This window comes from Dendrobium catenatum, unplaced genomic scaffold, assembly GCF_001605985.2.
Source record: "Dendrobium catenatum unplaced genomic scaffold, ASM160598v2 fragScaff_scaffold_203, whole genome shotgun sequence".
NCBI lineage: Eukaryota > Viridiplantae > Streptophyta > Magnoliopsida > Asparagales > Orchidaceae > Dendrobium > Dendrobium catenatum.
This window is the reverse complement of record NW_021318665.1, coordinates 1,318,345-1,334,158: the sequence shown is the minus strand read 5'-3', so window position 1 is coordinate 1,334,158 and position 15,814 is coordinate 1,318,345. Positions and strand designations below refer to the sequence as shown.

The 15,814-nt window shown below is 34.7% G+C and overlaps 1 protein-coding gene across 4 annotated transcripts in view; it reads left to right on the top strand.

The window, feature by feature from the left end:
- The window catches only part of LOC110099190 (peptide chain release factor 1), a 15,801-nt gene extending 6,739 nt beyond the window's left edge, over positions 1 to 9,062 (top strand). The window contains exons 2-12 of one of the 4 annotated variants that reach the window (XM_028692973.1): positions 2,953 to 3,053; positions 3,808 to 3,906; positions 4,670 to 4,853; positions 4,959 to 5,007; positions 5,084 to 5,162; positions 5,352 to 5,426; positions 5,522 to 5,599; positions 7,198 to 7,356; positions 7,775 to 7,870; positions 7,954 to 8,154; positions 8,580 to 9,062. In XM_028692973.1, coding sequence (XP_028548806.1) covers positions 2,953 to 3,053; positions 3,808 to 3,906; positions 4,670 to 4,853; positions 4,959 to 5,007; positions 5,084 to 5,162; positions 5,352 to 5,426; positions 5,522 to 5,599; positions 7,198 to 7,356; positions 7,775 to 7,870; positions 7,954 to 8,142 — 1,109 coding nt within the window. In that variant the 3' untranslated portion in view covers positions 8,143 to 8,154; positions 8,580 to 9,062. Of the gene's footprint in view, positions 1 to 2,952; positions 3,054 to 3,803; positions 3,907 to 4,669; positions 4,854 to 4,958; positions 5,008 to 5,060; positions 5,163 to 5,351; positions 5,427 to 5,521; positions 5,600 to 7,197; positions 7,357 to 7,774; positions 7,871 to 7,953; positions 8,359 to 8,579 lie in introns of those variants that run through there. The other 3 variants (XM_020826271.2, XM_020826273.2, XM_028692974.1) reach the window with 3 other exon arrangements.
- The last annotated feature ends 6,752 nt before the right edge of the window (positions 9,063 to 15,814 follow it).

Sequence of the window (15,814 nt, the reverse complement as noted above, 5' to 3'; positions counted from 1 at the left end):
TTTGATGAAGATGATGATCATGAATTCATTTGATCATATGTATTGTAAAATTTACAACATAGACCCTTGAGGGTCTGTGGTGAATCTCACATTGATTTAATCATATATATATATACATATATAATCTTTTAATCAAACAAATCCATCATACATACTCACCAAACTTTTAGAGGCTCTCCAATGTTAGCATGCAAGCTCTTCTAAATGTATACATGCCAATTTTGTCATGATATTAACATTGGATTGGTGGTGAGTGTGAAACCCTTGAAATCCCAAGCATTGATGTTTGATTTGGAATTGAACATCTAACCTAGGTTTTGATTGTAGGCAAAGGCGTTGGAAGGCAACATGATGCTATTTCATGCATTTGGAGGTTGTTGAACACCGATCCAACAACAATACGTGCTTCGGAGTCCTCCTCGGGCTTGCTCTTGAGAGCAAACAAGCGAAAATTGCCGGATTTTCATTGTTTTGTGGAGAGGACAACAAACGCAGGATTTTTCTTGGGTTTGAAATTTAAATGCGAGATTTTCTATAGATCTACGACATGGAGAGTGTCAACCATAAAAACATTGGCTTGGAGACCTAGATTTTGCCTAAGTTTGAGGAGTTTTACCTCGCCGGGCTATCACGTCGTAGACAACAATCCACTCGCCCTGTAAAAGGCGAGAAAATGGAAAAGAGAAGTGGCAAGCTGCTGTCCAAGCTCCTTCGGAAGGCAAATTTGCTGTCCAAAAGCTCTGGATTGCTGCCTCCACTTGCTTGAATGCTCCCGAAAGTTGATTTCACCATCATAATCTCACTGGGGTTGGAATGGAAGGAAGAAGGGGTTCCTACAGCAAGCAAACGGCCTCCAAGTACTTTGACGACCCCTTCACACTGCTTGATCAAGCTTGGCTACACTTGCGGGTTCATGTCCTGCTCGATCGGGCTTCCAGACGCACGAACAAGAGTTGTGTGTCATTGTCTGGTTAGGTCGGCTAGGATGTATGCTCAATTCCTCTTGCCCTCCTCACTCGGATGGACCGATTGATCGCAAGAAGACGCATGAAGGGAAGAAAGAGACCCTCCACTCCTCTCTACTATCTCTCTTGCTGGATCAGACGTCGCAAGCAGGCCGAACGGGAGTCTCCGCTCCACCTCCTTAGCTGGGTACATAAACTGCACGTAGAGGGTTGGTCGACCCTCTACCTTCGCTCGATCCACTCTGTTAGGCACGCACAAAGGCTCTTCTCCCTTCGCCTCTTCTTTTGAACGCGGGAGGCTTGCAAGTTGGACTGAACGGTTCCTCTTCTCCCTCTCTCATGCTCAATCTGGATGCACACAACAAGTAAGGTTGAATGAAATCCCTCTCTTCATCTCCCGCTCTCTCTATACGCAAAATCAAGGGATACAGGCTGCCTAAAATGTTCTTCTTTCAGGATCTCCCTGCTACAGCAACGAGAAAAGAGGTAGAAAACAAATATAGAAGCCGATGATTTAATTTCATCCGGATTATGTGATTTTCCTGATTTGGTAAGTCAAATGAACTTGAATTTGACTAATTGGGCTGAAATTGGGTCCAAATTGGACCTAATTCAAATCCATTTGGGTCGATTCGGGTCTGACTAGGTCCAACTGAGCCAATTTTTGCGAAATTGGGCTCGAATTGACATCAATTTTGGTTTGATGAGGCTCGACGAGGCTCTATTGGGTTATATTTGGACCAATTTGATTTTAATTTGATAAAATTGAGCTTAATTTAATTAAATTAGGGCTCAATTTTGGTCAATTTGCATTCGACGGTGCTCGATCGAGTTGATTGAGCGCGATCAAGCTCAGTCGGGCTTGAATCGGCTCAATCGGGGCTTGGTCAATGCGAAAAAAAAAATGTCAACACTTCCTTTTGATGATACATATCAAATGACTCTGGCTTCACTTGAATAAATTTTCATATCCATTTTGAAAGAAGAGAGCTATTCATAATATGAAGGTTCTTCGCACCAAGCTCTTTAAAAATTTTACGTCTACAATTGTTATTCCAATTAACCAAGTTTTGTTCACTGTATTTTGCATTCCCTTTATAAAAAATTTAAATCTATCAATTTTATTAATGCCGCATTTGAGTACCTAGATTAAAGAGAAAAAATAAGGTAGAATGGATAAATTTGAATTAATAAGAGCAAATCAGTCACCTTTCAAAAGAAATTTGCCTTTCTAAGAAGCTAATGTTTTATGAATTTTTGTAATGATTGGATTGCAAAGATCTTTCCGTAAAGTTTTAGAACCACGAGGGAGGTCCAAATATTTAAAAGGACGTGATACCAAAGAGCAACCCAACGCTTTGGCAATCATTAGACCTTTCTCTTTGTAGCCATCATGTTAAATGAAAAAAGATTTAAATAAGTTAATTCTTTGGCTAGAAATCTCATGGAAAAGAAGCTAAATAATTTTAAGAGCCAAAACTTAAGATCTAGAATATCCACCGAATATAAGGGCATCATTCGCAAATTGAATACTGTTTATTACAGTATTATTTCTATTCCTTTTACAACCTTCAATCCATCTTCTTTGGCTGCTGCCTTATGCATCCTATGACTGGCCTAGGAAATTAGTCATTTTATGATGTGGATTCTTGAAGATAACACTTTTATGATATGAGATGATATAGCTTACACCAAAACCTCTTTTCCGGATGGATTTTGAAGATGGATTCATGAGACAATCCTTCATACTTTAGTTGAGGCGGCTACTGCTGCTAATGATTTTGATTAGGTAATATTTGATACCAAAATGCTATATTTTTAATTTGTTTTTGATAATTTTTTGTAAATTAGCTAACATGTCATAAATTTCGATGATGTATAGAAAAAAAATGGCTAATTGAAAAAAGGTGTATCTTGATCTTTGATTTCGTATGGTTAAAACAATGTTTCTTTTATTTTTTCATGATTGCCTTGTTATTCTTTGTAGAAATCACTGTCCACCTTTCCCCAGATCTCCTTAAGATAGTGGAACAAAGTATGATAGCAATAGAGCAAAAAAGTGCTTTTCTTCATGATCAAATTAACCAGGTACCTAACAACTCTGGGTTTCATGATTTTCAGAGTAGGCATGCATTTTTAAATAATTGCACATGTTTATGAATACTTGCATATATGAATTTACATATAAATGGCTTTATTTACCATACTTACTGTAAGTATCAAAATATAAAATTTCAACTAAAGATATAATATACTCTTTTACATTTTGTGGTCTTGTAAATACAAACTTGTGCTTTGATGCACCAGCATGGATTTTGGTCAAAATTTTTTTTTTTTTTTAATTCTCATCTCTAACCATTTAGGTGTTACAAATTTGTAGTTGCAGTGTCCCAAACCGTCTTTTAGAGACCAACCTCTTTATTTGGGTTAAAAGATGAGATGATGCAACCTGGGATTTGTTCTATCAAATTTCATTCTTGTTGCATTACAATTTTTCAATATTCCCATGCATTCTTGGCCATAACTGGGAGAATAGATCTATTTTAATTTAGTGTTAAATATATAATGTTTATATGCAACTATACAGGCATTTCTATTCCCCCTCAACCCACAACCAAAATAAGAAAGAATTTCTATAATACTTGTTCATCTTCTATCCTTTGTATTTGACTATAGCTATACTTTTAATTGCACTAAAGTGATGTAAAACATAATAAACGGGTGTGAGTTAGCCTCCATTAACAGCCATTATGTATTTGCTATGCTGCAACAGTGTTGAATGATAAATAAATTAACCTCCTGCTTATGCCTCCATTTTATGATTCTGATGTCATGAAGACAGCCAGCAGTCACATCAACTGAGTATTCAAGAGCTAACAAGGAGCTCCGGAAACTCGGGAGCTCTTTGGAACTAATTAAGGAAGTGAGGGCCAAAAGGAAGGTATGTTCATTATGTTTCTCTTCACATGTATAATTTTGAAATGTCTTGCCACTCTTAGAAGTTCTTGTAAGTTAGCATTTAAGCGGTTTGTTCTGAATAATCATATTTGTGAGATGAAATGTATTTGTTAGATTCAAAACTTTTGAAATTGATGTACTTATTGTGATCTTTCTTCATATTGATAATGGCCATTGCGGTATTATTATCAAGCTTAGTTTTACAACTACCAATTTAACAATATGTTGTGCAGTTAAAAGCTTCGAATGTAAATGTTATTTTAATTATTATAAATATAAAACAAGTATGCTTCATTTGAGAAAATCTAAATGATCTGGCGGCTTCCTTCATGGCATCCAAGATCCAATGGTTGTCAGTTGAGTTGGATTATGCAGAATGGAACCTGTAAGAACATAGACTTTAGTCACTGTTTTCCACGCAATTTTTCTTTTTTCTTTTTTATTTCATGAAATGTTTCTCGTTGAGTCCAAATTAATTTTCTTACTAATTCTTAACCATTGTTATTTGCCTTGCTTTTCGACATAACATTATTACTCTTTATATTATGAAAACAACTTATGGTCTATTTCAATGGCCATAGGTGTAAGTGTCCTATAATTTCCTTGCACCTTTGGCCTTTCTCTAGATCTTGGTCAATTAGTAATTCTAATGACTAAAAATATTACCACAGTTTTAAATTGTAAAGTGAATTTGAATCTTAAGAGTATGCTTTCTAAGCTTAAGAACTTAACATTCTAATTTCTAGGAGATTACTAGTCTGGAGTCATTAATGTCTGACTGTTCTGAAGATAAAGATATGCGTGATATGGCGTCTGAGGAATTAGCTGAGGCTTTTGAGGAAGAGAAAAGATTATTTCATTCGCTGCTTAAATTATTGCTCCCAAAGGATGAAGCCGATGAGAGGGATTGTATTCTTGAGGTGAGAGCAGGTAATATGATGTTTTCAGGTTGCATACATTTTGATCTCTAGTTGGAAGGTCAGTTTCTCACTTAAAAATTCTTTCCAATTTATAACCTGTAATTGTTTCTTACAGGAACTGGGGGAGAAGAGGCATCTTTATTTGCAATGGATATATTCAAGATGTATGTTTTTAAATCTTTTAATGTACAATGAGTGAGTGCTTTTGTTTATGCAGTTTGTGTCTGTCTGGAATATCAGGTATGAGAAATATTCCCAGAAAAAGGGATGGAGATTTGAAATTATTGACATAATGGAGTCTGATTTGAAAGGATACAAGGTTTCTATTTACTTCTGTAGTTCTGTATCTGCTACCAAATTTGCTCTAAACTTTTATATTCAAGTTCTGTAAAGGAATTCAAGCTCACTATCTTCAACTTTGCATTTAAGATCTCGTAGTGAATCTTATATTTTTTAGTTGGATCATAAAGCATTCTGTTGTTTACCATAACTAACTTTTTGATCACAGGAAGCTAGTGGAACAGTATCTGGATGTGGTGCATATGGGAAACTCAAGTTTGAGAGTGGCATTCATAGGGTTCAGGTGTTTTTTAGATCTTACTTCTGAATCTAAATCATCACTATCCTGAAGTGTTGCATTATATGAAATTCAGTAATTTATTTTCTATTGTTTGCTAGCGAGTGCCCCTGACAGAGAAGTCAGGGCGTGTCCATACTAGCGCGGTATCGGTTGCTATTCTTCCTCAGGCTGATGAGGTGAGGACCATTCACCTACGTTTTTATTTAAGAGCAATTTGTTTTGATATAATTGTTTTGGAGTAGTAGAAGTTGATTTTTGGGTGTGAGGTCTAAACCAAGAAATAACCCCTCACGTGCGACCTCCCTCCCCCAAATTGGAGAAATATGCTAAACACCAATGGTGTCAACTTGTATTGTACGAACTCAGTGTCTATGTTTGGACTAAATTTGTCTCATACTACTCAAGTTAAATTAATATTTTAGCCACCAATTGATACTTTTGCTAGCCATATCAGTAACATGATTTTGTATTTAAAAAATGCATATTTACTTAATTAGATTATTCATTTTTTAATCAAATTTACAATTATTATAATTGTAATAGTAACCCTCTCATTGAAAGAAAAAAAATTACAATTACAAAAGATAAAAGAACAACGAAAAAAATACTCATAAAAAGTCAAATAAATCAAAGTAGAGGGTGAGAAAAGATTGCGATAATCCAAAGAAAGTACCAATCTATCAAAATAAGATTGATCATTGATGACTTCTCCCCTTCAGGATTGTGAACCCATGAATATTCAAGGTTGATAAAATTAAATCATAGAAACAATTAGTGTTCCTTTCATTCAGATGGTAGAAATAGAAAGAAAAATATATCCTGAGTTATTTGAAGTTTTTCTTAATATGAGCAGGGGTGAAACCAGCCTTAATTTTTAGGGGGGGCAAACCTATAAGTAAAAATTTATACATTTTTTTTTCATTTGTACCTGAATACATAATACATTTTAAAAATATTATCAACAACTTATATAATGACAATTGTACTTTAAAAAAAAAAGGTGACACCTCAACATAATGTGTCGGGGGTTCAAGGGGACAGCGCCCCTTAACGGGGTTCGACCGGAACAAATTTTTGTTGTAAGGATATTTTTAGATTCTCTTTACTATTTCTCTTTGTATTTGATTCATCGTTCTCTAACAATAACACCTCTATAGAATGTGTTTAATTATGCTGAGAGCAATTGCCTAAAGACCATAATATTTTAAAACTTTTAAAGGGGGGCAATTGCCTAAAACCCTTGTAATAACACCTCTATACAATATGTATAATTTTGCTAGGGGGCAATCTTCTAAAGATCATAGTATTTTAATTTTTTTAGGGGGGGAAATTGCCTAAAAATTCCAATAATAAAGAGTAAAAAAAAGATGGAGGGGGACAAATTACCTAAAAATCCATATTATACACAAAATTTTAATTTTTTTAGGGGGGGCAATTGCCCCCCCGGGCCCTTAAGGGTTCCGCCACTGAATATGAGCATATCTCAACAACATCAACAACAACATCAACAACATCAAGTCTATATCCTATAATGTGAGATCAGCTGCATAAATCTTTTTTCTCCATTTTGTTATGTCAAGAGTTAAATTCTCATTTAAATTTAATAAAAAAGAATAATTTCTAATATTTTCTAAAAGTTGATAAATCTCTTTCTCTAACATTTGGTATCATTTCTTACATCAAGATAGCCAACTTATATTTTCCAAATATGTCTGTTCTATGTATATTCAAATGACTAGCATTCTGACAGACATTTTCTATGGTGATTATGCAGGTTGACGTCCAGGTACGTAACGAGGATCTGAGGGTTGATACTTACAGATCAGGCGGAAGTGGGGGCCAATCTGTGAACACGACAAACAGTGCTGTTAGAATTACTCATATTCCAACTGGAATTGCAGTGGCAATACAAGATGAAAGATCACAACATATGGTATTTAGCAACATCTTGATTTTCATTAAAGACTCTGGGTTCATTTGTGGCGGCTGCAACTTTCTTTATAAGTAATTGTAGAATTATTGTGAAAAACACGATTTTTTTACATCTAATGTAGGTAGCTATTTTAGATTTTTTTCTTTTAAAAAGTTGGATAGCAATTTTCTTATAGTTATCACATTCTTGCATATATGATTGCCAAATGTGGCTTCCTACAACATAAATGTTTGAGAAACTACAAGAAGTGGCAGCTAAATAGACCTGTGATAATTTTATAGAAAGCAAAATTATGAAAAGCTGCCCCAAACGGACCCAACATTCTCATAGCAAAAAATTGTTTTCTTTCGTGTTTATTGACAAATATATATTATATGGCTTGTTACTATTAACTTGTACATGACCTCATCTCTTGTAGAATAAGGCCAAAGCACTCAAAGTGCTAAGAGCCAGACTATATGAAATTGAAAGGTCCAGACTTCACATGAACCGTTCAAAACTCCGCTCAGAGCAGGCAAGTGCCCATTTATTCCTCGTGAGATGTTCATCTCGCTATTATGGGCTTAAAGGTTTTCCAATTTGTTTTTTAAAGAACAGATTGGAAGCGGTGATCGATCAGAGCGGATTCGAACATATAATTTTCCTCAAGGACGAGTCACCGATCACCGTGTTGGGATCACTCAACATGCCATTGAGGATGTCATGGAAGGTGAGAGCTTAGATGTTTTCATAGATGCCCTACTATTGCAGGAAGAGATGGATGCTATTGCCACCTTCAGCGCTTAATAGCATTTCACAGGATGCTTTGCTAACCATATTTCAAAGTTTCTTCTAACGTGTTATTTTTGTATTTTTATTAATCTTATAAGCCCAGGGCATTATATGTTTGCTATTAAAGTTTTTTATTTGATTGCTTTCCATCATAAGTCATTATGTTAAATGTTTCCCATTCTGTTCATACTCTGCTATGAAATTATTTGGTGAGTTTAGCTTTATAGTGTACCTTTTTGTTTGTATATTTTGGAGCTTGATTAGGACCATAGGAGATTAGATCAAGATCAAGAAGAGAGCAAGCTGAGTGCAGTGTGTTAAATAAAGAGAATATAACATTTTGAAGTCCAAGCATAACAGTGCCTTCTTATTGAAGTCGCATTTCTTCAAATTCAAGTATAGGTGATTTTCTTTTAAGAGATTTAACACAAGAAGCTCCTCTTATGTCTTAGTTGCAGATGAGAATGTCATCCATATACACGGTCATAAACTCCTCTATATATGATCTCAGAATATTATTCGCTGGTGCATCGAATAGATTGAATGAAACAAGCACCCATTCGTAAAGTCCTTGCTTGGTTTTGAACTTAGTTTCCTATGGATCATTTTCTATGAATATATTGAACCAGCTCCATAACAAAGAAAACATCTATGACATATAACATGCAACATTATGATCAAGATGCAATTTACAATGTTGATGTATTGCAGATAATGACAAAGAAAGCAACATACATTATGCAGAAAATTTGTCATTGCTTTACTCTCCCAACATTTTGTGTTCATAAATTTGTTTTAGATCTCTGGCTCAATGTTGCATCTGTCAATCGTGTGGTGAATTCATCCTGCATATTGTAAAATTATGATTGTATTTAATAGACTATATAGAAGTGGATGAAAAATGATATTAAAGCTATTAAACTTATGTTTTTTTTTGTAGATTTTATATCAATTCGTGAGATTTTACTTTGCCGTAAATGGGTCTTGTGGAATGCAACAACAACAACAACAACATCAAGCCTTTATCCCACTTCGTGGGGTCGGCCAATTTACATGAATCCTTTTTCTCCATTGTGTCCTATTAAAAGTCAAATTATCATTTAGATCTAATAAAGAAAGATCATTTCTAATATTTTCTAATCAAGTTTTTTAGGTCTGCCTCTACTTTTCTTAACATAAGTTAAATCTAAAACCTCTACTTTCCTAACTGGGTCATCGGAAGGCCGCCGTTTTATTTGACCAAACCATCCATCTCTCTAATCTTATCTTCTACTGGAGCTACTCCAACCTTTTCACGAATATGCTCATTTTGTATCATATCTATAAGGGTAAAGCCACTCATCCACCTGAGCTTCCTCATCTCTGCCACACTTAACTTAGTATTATGCTTCTCTTTTAATGGCTAACATTCAGCACCATAAAACATTGTAGGCCTCACCACTATCTTATAGAATTTTTTCTTAAGTTTGAGGGATACTTTTTTATCACACAATAAGCCCAATGCATTCATCCACTTTAACCATCCAACTTGAATTCTGCTGAATATCCCCATCTATTTCACCATCACTATGAACAATATATTCAAGATATCTAGAACGTGTATTCTTATTAATGACTTTATCGCTGAAAGTCGCAATCCCCTCACTAGGTCTATTACTACTAAAATTACACTCCATATATTCCGTTTTAGATATACTCAAGCTAAAACCTTTAGACTCTAAGGTTGACCCCCATAATTCAAGTTTATCTTCAATTCCCTCTCTAGTCTTATCAACAAGAAGAATATCATCAGCAAAATGTATATAGCAAGGTACATCCTCTTGCAAATGTCTAGTGAGAACATCCATGACTAAAACAAAAAGATATGAGCTTAAGGCTAATCCTTGATGTAACCCAACCAAAATAGGGACATACTTGGTCAAACCACCTTGTGTTTGAACACAAGTAATAGCTATTGCATACACATCTTTAATGATTTTAATATAAGCGTTATTAACTCCTTTCTTTTCAAGAACGCTCCATAGCACTTCTCTTGGAACTTTATCATATGCTTTTTCTAAATCAAGAAATATCATTTGTAGATCCTTCTTATTTTCTCCATATTTCTCCTTCAAACCTCTTAATAAATGTATGGCTTCCATAGTCGACTTACCCGGCATGAATCCAAATTGATTTTGAGAAACATTAGTATCACGTCGCAACCTATGCTCCATAACTCGCTCTCATAGTTTTAAAGTATGACACATTAACTTAATTCCTCTATAATTCATATAATCTTTTGCATCGCCTTTATTCTTAAAAATATGAATTAACACACTCATTCTCCACTCATCTGACATATTTTTAGTCTTCAAAACAATATTAAAAAGTTTAGTAAGCCAAGAAATTCCTTCATTCCCTAAGCATTTCCACACCTCTGTTGGAATATTATCAGGTCCAACAGCTTTTCCACCCTTCAATTTCTTTAAAGCCTCTAAAACTTCGGTTTTACTAATAAACCTATAAAAGCAGAAATCTTTATTTTCATTTCGGGTGCTAAAGTCACTACAGTGAATCGTATTTTCATATTATTCATTAAAAAGTTTAGCAAAATATCTCATTCACCTTTGTTGAATATCATCTTATAAGAAAATTACTTTTTGATCTTCATCCTTTATACACTTCACTTGAACTAAATTCGTACTACTCATGTCTATTTGTTTGACAAACTTATACATATATCTTTCTCCATCCTTAGTATATAATCTATTATATAAATCACTAAAAGCTAAGGTTTTTGCATCACATATTGCTTTCTTAGATTCCTTACGTGCATCTTTAAACATTTCCCAATTATCAAAGTTTTTATAATTAAACCAATCTTTATAACAAATCTTCTTATTTTTAATCTTATCATGTACATTTGGATTTCACCACCAATTATTTTTACTATTATGAGTTTTTTTCTTTGAAACTCCAAACACATCTTTTGCAATATTCTTAATATCACTTGTCTCTTTTTTCCACATAACATTAGCATCCTCATGCACAGACAAAATCTTAAGATCTAAAATTTTACTCTCAATAATTTTTTTGATAATATTCTTTAAATGTCACCATTTAATCTTAGAATATCGTTTCACTTTTTTTTTTTCTGCCAATTTATCTTAGTCTAAAACTAATAATCGATGTTGGGTACATACATTTTTACTCTGAATAACTTAACAATTTTTACAATCTAAATGATCTAATTTTCTTATAAGAAAAGAATTAATCTAAGTTGTACAATATCCATTTTTATAAGTGACGAGTTGCTCATTCCTTTTCTTAAATAATGTATTAGCAATTAAAAAATCATAAGCTAGACAAAAATTTAATATGGTCTTGTCATCATCATTTGTCGCTCCAAACTCATGGCCACCATGAATACTATTAAAATTATCTACCTCTCTACAAACATGTCCATTTAAATCTCATCCTATAAAATTTTTTTCTTCAAAAGGTATTTTTTGTATTAATTATTCTAAGTCATTCCAAAAATTTAATTTTGAACTCATATCAAAACCTAATTGTTACAACAATTTTATAGCACAATTTTTTTTTGAAAACAGACAAAATTATCTCAGATAAAACCTTAGTTATGATCCTTCTTCTCATTAGCATGCAAAGAAGCACTAAGGTTACCAACATCAGATTCATTCTTTTGTGTAATTTGCTCTCTTTTTCTATGGTAACTTTTTGAGCCACATAGCACATAAGTTTCCCCATATCAGCTCTCTGACCCAATTAGGTCATCCTTCAATGTGACATGCAGTATAAAGTAAGTCTCTCAGGCTACGTTTGGGACAGCTTTCTTACTGCTTTCTCAATTAACTTTTTAGTACAAAAATTTTTTGAATTAGAAATTTTTGTGCTAGAAAGTTGCTGTGGGTCTCCGAAAGGATTCCGCTCGTGTGGTTCGAATGCAAAGGATACGATCACACTATCCCGAGGGACAAAATGGTCGTAGGCCTTTACACTCGGCACAAGCAGGCCGATGGAAGAGCAGATGGAGTTATAGATACGATTAGCCATGGAGGATAGCGGCTTTCACCTACACACCTCGATGGATAATAATATCTATAACCCAAAATTCACGAGATTTCCCCTATTCGATACATCAGCACCGAATAGGGTTTATTTGATTGTGGGGATCGGTTTCCTACGGGCGCAAGCCCCCGTAGTTAATTACATCCTAAGCCTCGACTTAGGAAAACTCTCGATTAAGGATGTTATATTATCTTCTCAATTGGGTTTAGTGCAAAGGTGTTTCTAGGCTTTCCTAATCAAAGAGGAAGAAGGTCCCAACTTGGCTCAATCGATCACACATGGTTCATTCAACACCCGGCCGGTCTAAAGAAGGGAAAACTGGAGAAAAGAAGGACAACGCACTCAGACATGCACGAGAGAAAGAAGGAAGTGGCGTCATCTGTGTGACGCGGATGGGTAGGATTTATAGCTTTCAGGAGGAAGGAAAGCTTACCCACCAATAAGGTGTATAGGGGTATACTCGTACCCCTCACCTTTGGACCCTAAATCTATAAAAGATGTAGTGTTGTACGCACAACACTAACATCTACGACCTAACTAATGCAATCTGGACTTATTCCTTGTCTGACAAAGGAAGCCAGCTAAATCCACCTAATCGTATCAAATCCATGCTGTCCAGTCTGTATGAAAGATGGGTAAAGGGGGGTTTCCCCCCCCTAAATCCCCTAAATGAAAAAATCCAAGGATTTTTTGAAACTCTGTAATATGCAAAGGAGTATATCTAGCGTCATATGATGCATGAAAAGAGTGTACAATTAAGGATGTCCTTAGGTCCACTAATGCAATGCATGCATGTAGTGTGCTTGTGGAGAAAAGTGTGTAAGAACAAGATGTATGCATGACATCCAGAATACAGAAAAAGTAAATAAACACATCTAAGGGTACCCTCCAGGCAAGGTACCCGTACGGAAAATCATCACTAGTCATGCCCACTTCGTGTGGGAAAACAGCAATGCCCAATGGCATAAATAGGTGGCCTACTCTACAGGCCTAAATGACCCTAGTGGTCTCTAAGGCTCACAGAAAAAAAGAAAAGGGGAGGGGGGTATCATACCCAAAATCGGAAAAGGCCAAAAATCCTAGCAGAAAAACAACGATGCCCACTTCGTGTGGGAAAACAACGATGCCAACCGGCATAATAGGTGGCCTACTTCTACAGGCCTTAAATGACCTAATGGTCTCTAGGGCTCACAGAAGGGGGCAAGCTTTGACCTATGGGCAAAGCTTCGTTAGTGAACTACCCTATGGCTGGCTACCTACCATGCTAGAATACCTATTAACAAGTTGTGTGTGAAGTGTAGCAGTTTCGATATATAATTAAAAGAAAATTGCTTTACAAGTTGCAGAGATCATATACCTGATTTGTGGCGCTGCACTTAAAGCTCCAAGCAAGCAATTCCAGATTGTGGCGCAGCCACTTAAAAGCTTCAAGCGGACAAGTCATCCAAATGTACCTCGCAAGACAAAACGAAAGAAAAATACACAAATGAGCGTAGATGCCATTCAAAAAAAAAAAAAAAATGCATGTAAGTAAGAATGTAACAACAGGAAGCATAATAATAGCATATTAAAAGCATGTGCGTGATAAATACTGAATAACAAAAGAAAATGTAAGCCTAACCTAGGGCTACAAGTCGTGTCCTAACCAAAATAGTCTAAGGTGTGTTAGGCTGTGCAGTTTTGGATAGATCCTATATAGGATGATTTAGTTAGATTTTGCATTTGATTTGTTAAAAGGCAAAAGAGAAATTAATATTGAAGTTTAAATCTTAATATTTTAAGATTGATTTTAGAGATTGTATTTTAGGATTTGATTGATTATTTTGTTTGTTGTAAATTAAAAGAAAAAGGTAGATTAAATGATTTATTATCAAGATTTGACTTAAGCCAGTTAAGAAACTAATTTTAAAGTTTTGCCACTCCATTGAATCCATTCGTGGCGTTGTGCCACCAGGCTCGAGGAACCAGGCCTCCTTAGGACACTTAGCCCCGCAGCCCGGAGTAGTCCATCCAATAAACTTCATCTTTGGAGTGGTTGTTATGTATTAGGGGGTTTGTTTATTGATTTTATAAGGTTAGTCTAAGGTTTGATCTTTAGAAGTCTTTTATCCTAAGAAATTTAGTTTCATATTTAATCTCCTAATTCTTTGTCTACAGCTTTTAAACTTTAGATTGGTTAGGGGTTTATTATTAGATTTGTTAAACTTGATTTAGATTTATGTCTTAGGTTTATAGTTTAATTATTACGAATATTAACAATAACTTGATTAAGAATTGAATATTTTAACACATTTTAAGAGTTAGGTTATAAATGGTTTGTTGATTATTAATGGATTAAGAAGAACTAAACCTAGGGAAACGTGTCGCTAAGTTTGATTTGATGTCTCTATCCTATAAGGAGCATGCTTCCTAAGTCTATGTTTTCTAAGACTCAATCCTTAATTTTTGTCCTTAGATGTCACTAAAGTTGTAGGATCAAAAGGAAGTTTTGTTTTCTAACCCTCTAGGACTTCGTACGAGTGTGCACTAAACTTAAGAATCTATAGCAAAGCAGTGGAATTAAAAAAAAAAAAAAAGAATGAAAATCGGAAATAAAAAGGAATGTAGGCATTGTTGTTTTGGACACACTTCTATGAAGTCAAGTGTATCCGAGAATAACATTAACAATGCCCTTTGATGTTCCCACAATCCAAATAAGGCACTTGATACAAGACTCAACTCAAACAACTAAACATATCCTCTAAACAAAGCTCTAAACGACAAAGAGAAACAAACCCCTAAAAATAAAACCCAAAATGACTTTTCACTTAGAACCCAAAAACAACGTGCTCTTATTACCCACAATCCAAAATCATCTAGAAAACAAGTGCAACAAGAAGAAAGACACATCCCCCCCACGAAATATCACTTCGTTCTTAAAAAGACATCAATGAATCTAACACATCAAGCTAATCATAAAGCTATGAATTCAAAAACACTCATGAAAAATTTCAAATGAAATAACATACGAAAATCTTGCAACAATTGACTACAAAAACTCCTCCCGACACAAAACAATCAAGTGCCTTCTCTTTTATTTGGAGTGGGGTATATTTATTAAAACTTTCTAATGAGAAAAATTTTATAAAACTCTTCGTTACCAAATATTCGCAAAATTTATCGCAAAACTTTCGTAACACACAAAAAAGTTCGCAAAACTTTCCGTAGAGCTTTCAACTAAAGAACAATTTGGGAAGCTTTCCTACATGTAATTTGCAGCTCTCTACAAGAAAATTTCAACACAATGCAATTCATCACAAGAATATCTTAAAACTTGGTAATTTACTATTTGCAAAAGTTCAATATGAAGAATGGAAAGGAGGAGACGCATGGCAAAACTGATTTCCATAAACTAGCCTCAATTCCTTGTCATTTCATTAATGTGTAAAGGTAAAGGAGATAACCCATTAGAAAATCTGCCGCAAAGAAAAACAATCTTACAATGCACTTTGACACCACATGGTTTATCACAAGAAGTTATCAACCCTTGCAAATCATTATAACATGTTAGCTTTGCCAAAATCTTTCCAGGAATACATATATGCACTAAAAATTTCATATATATATATATATATATAAT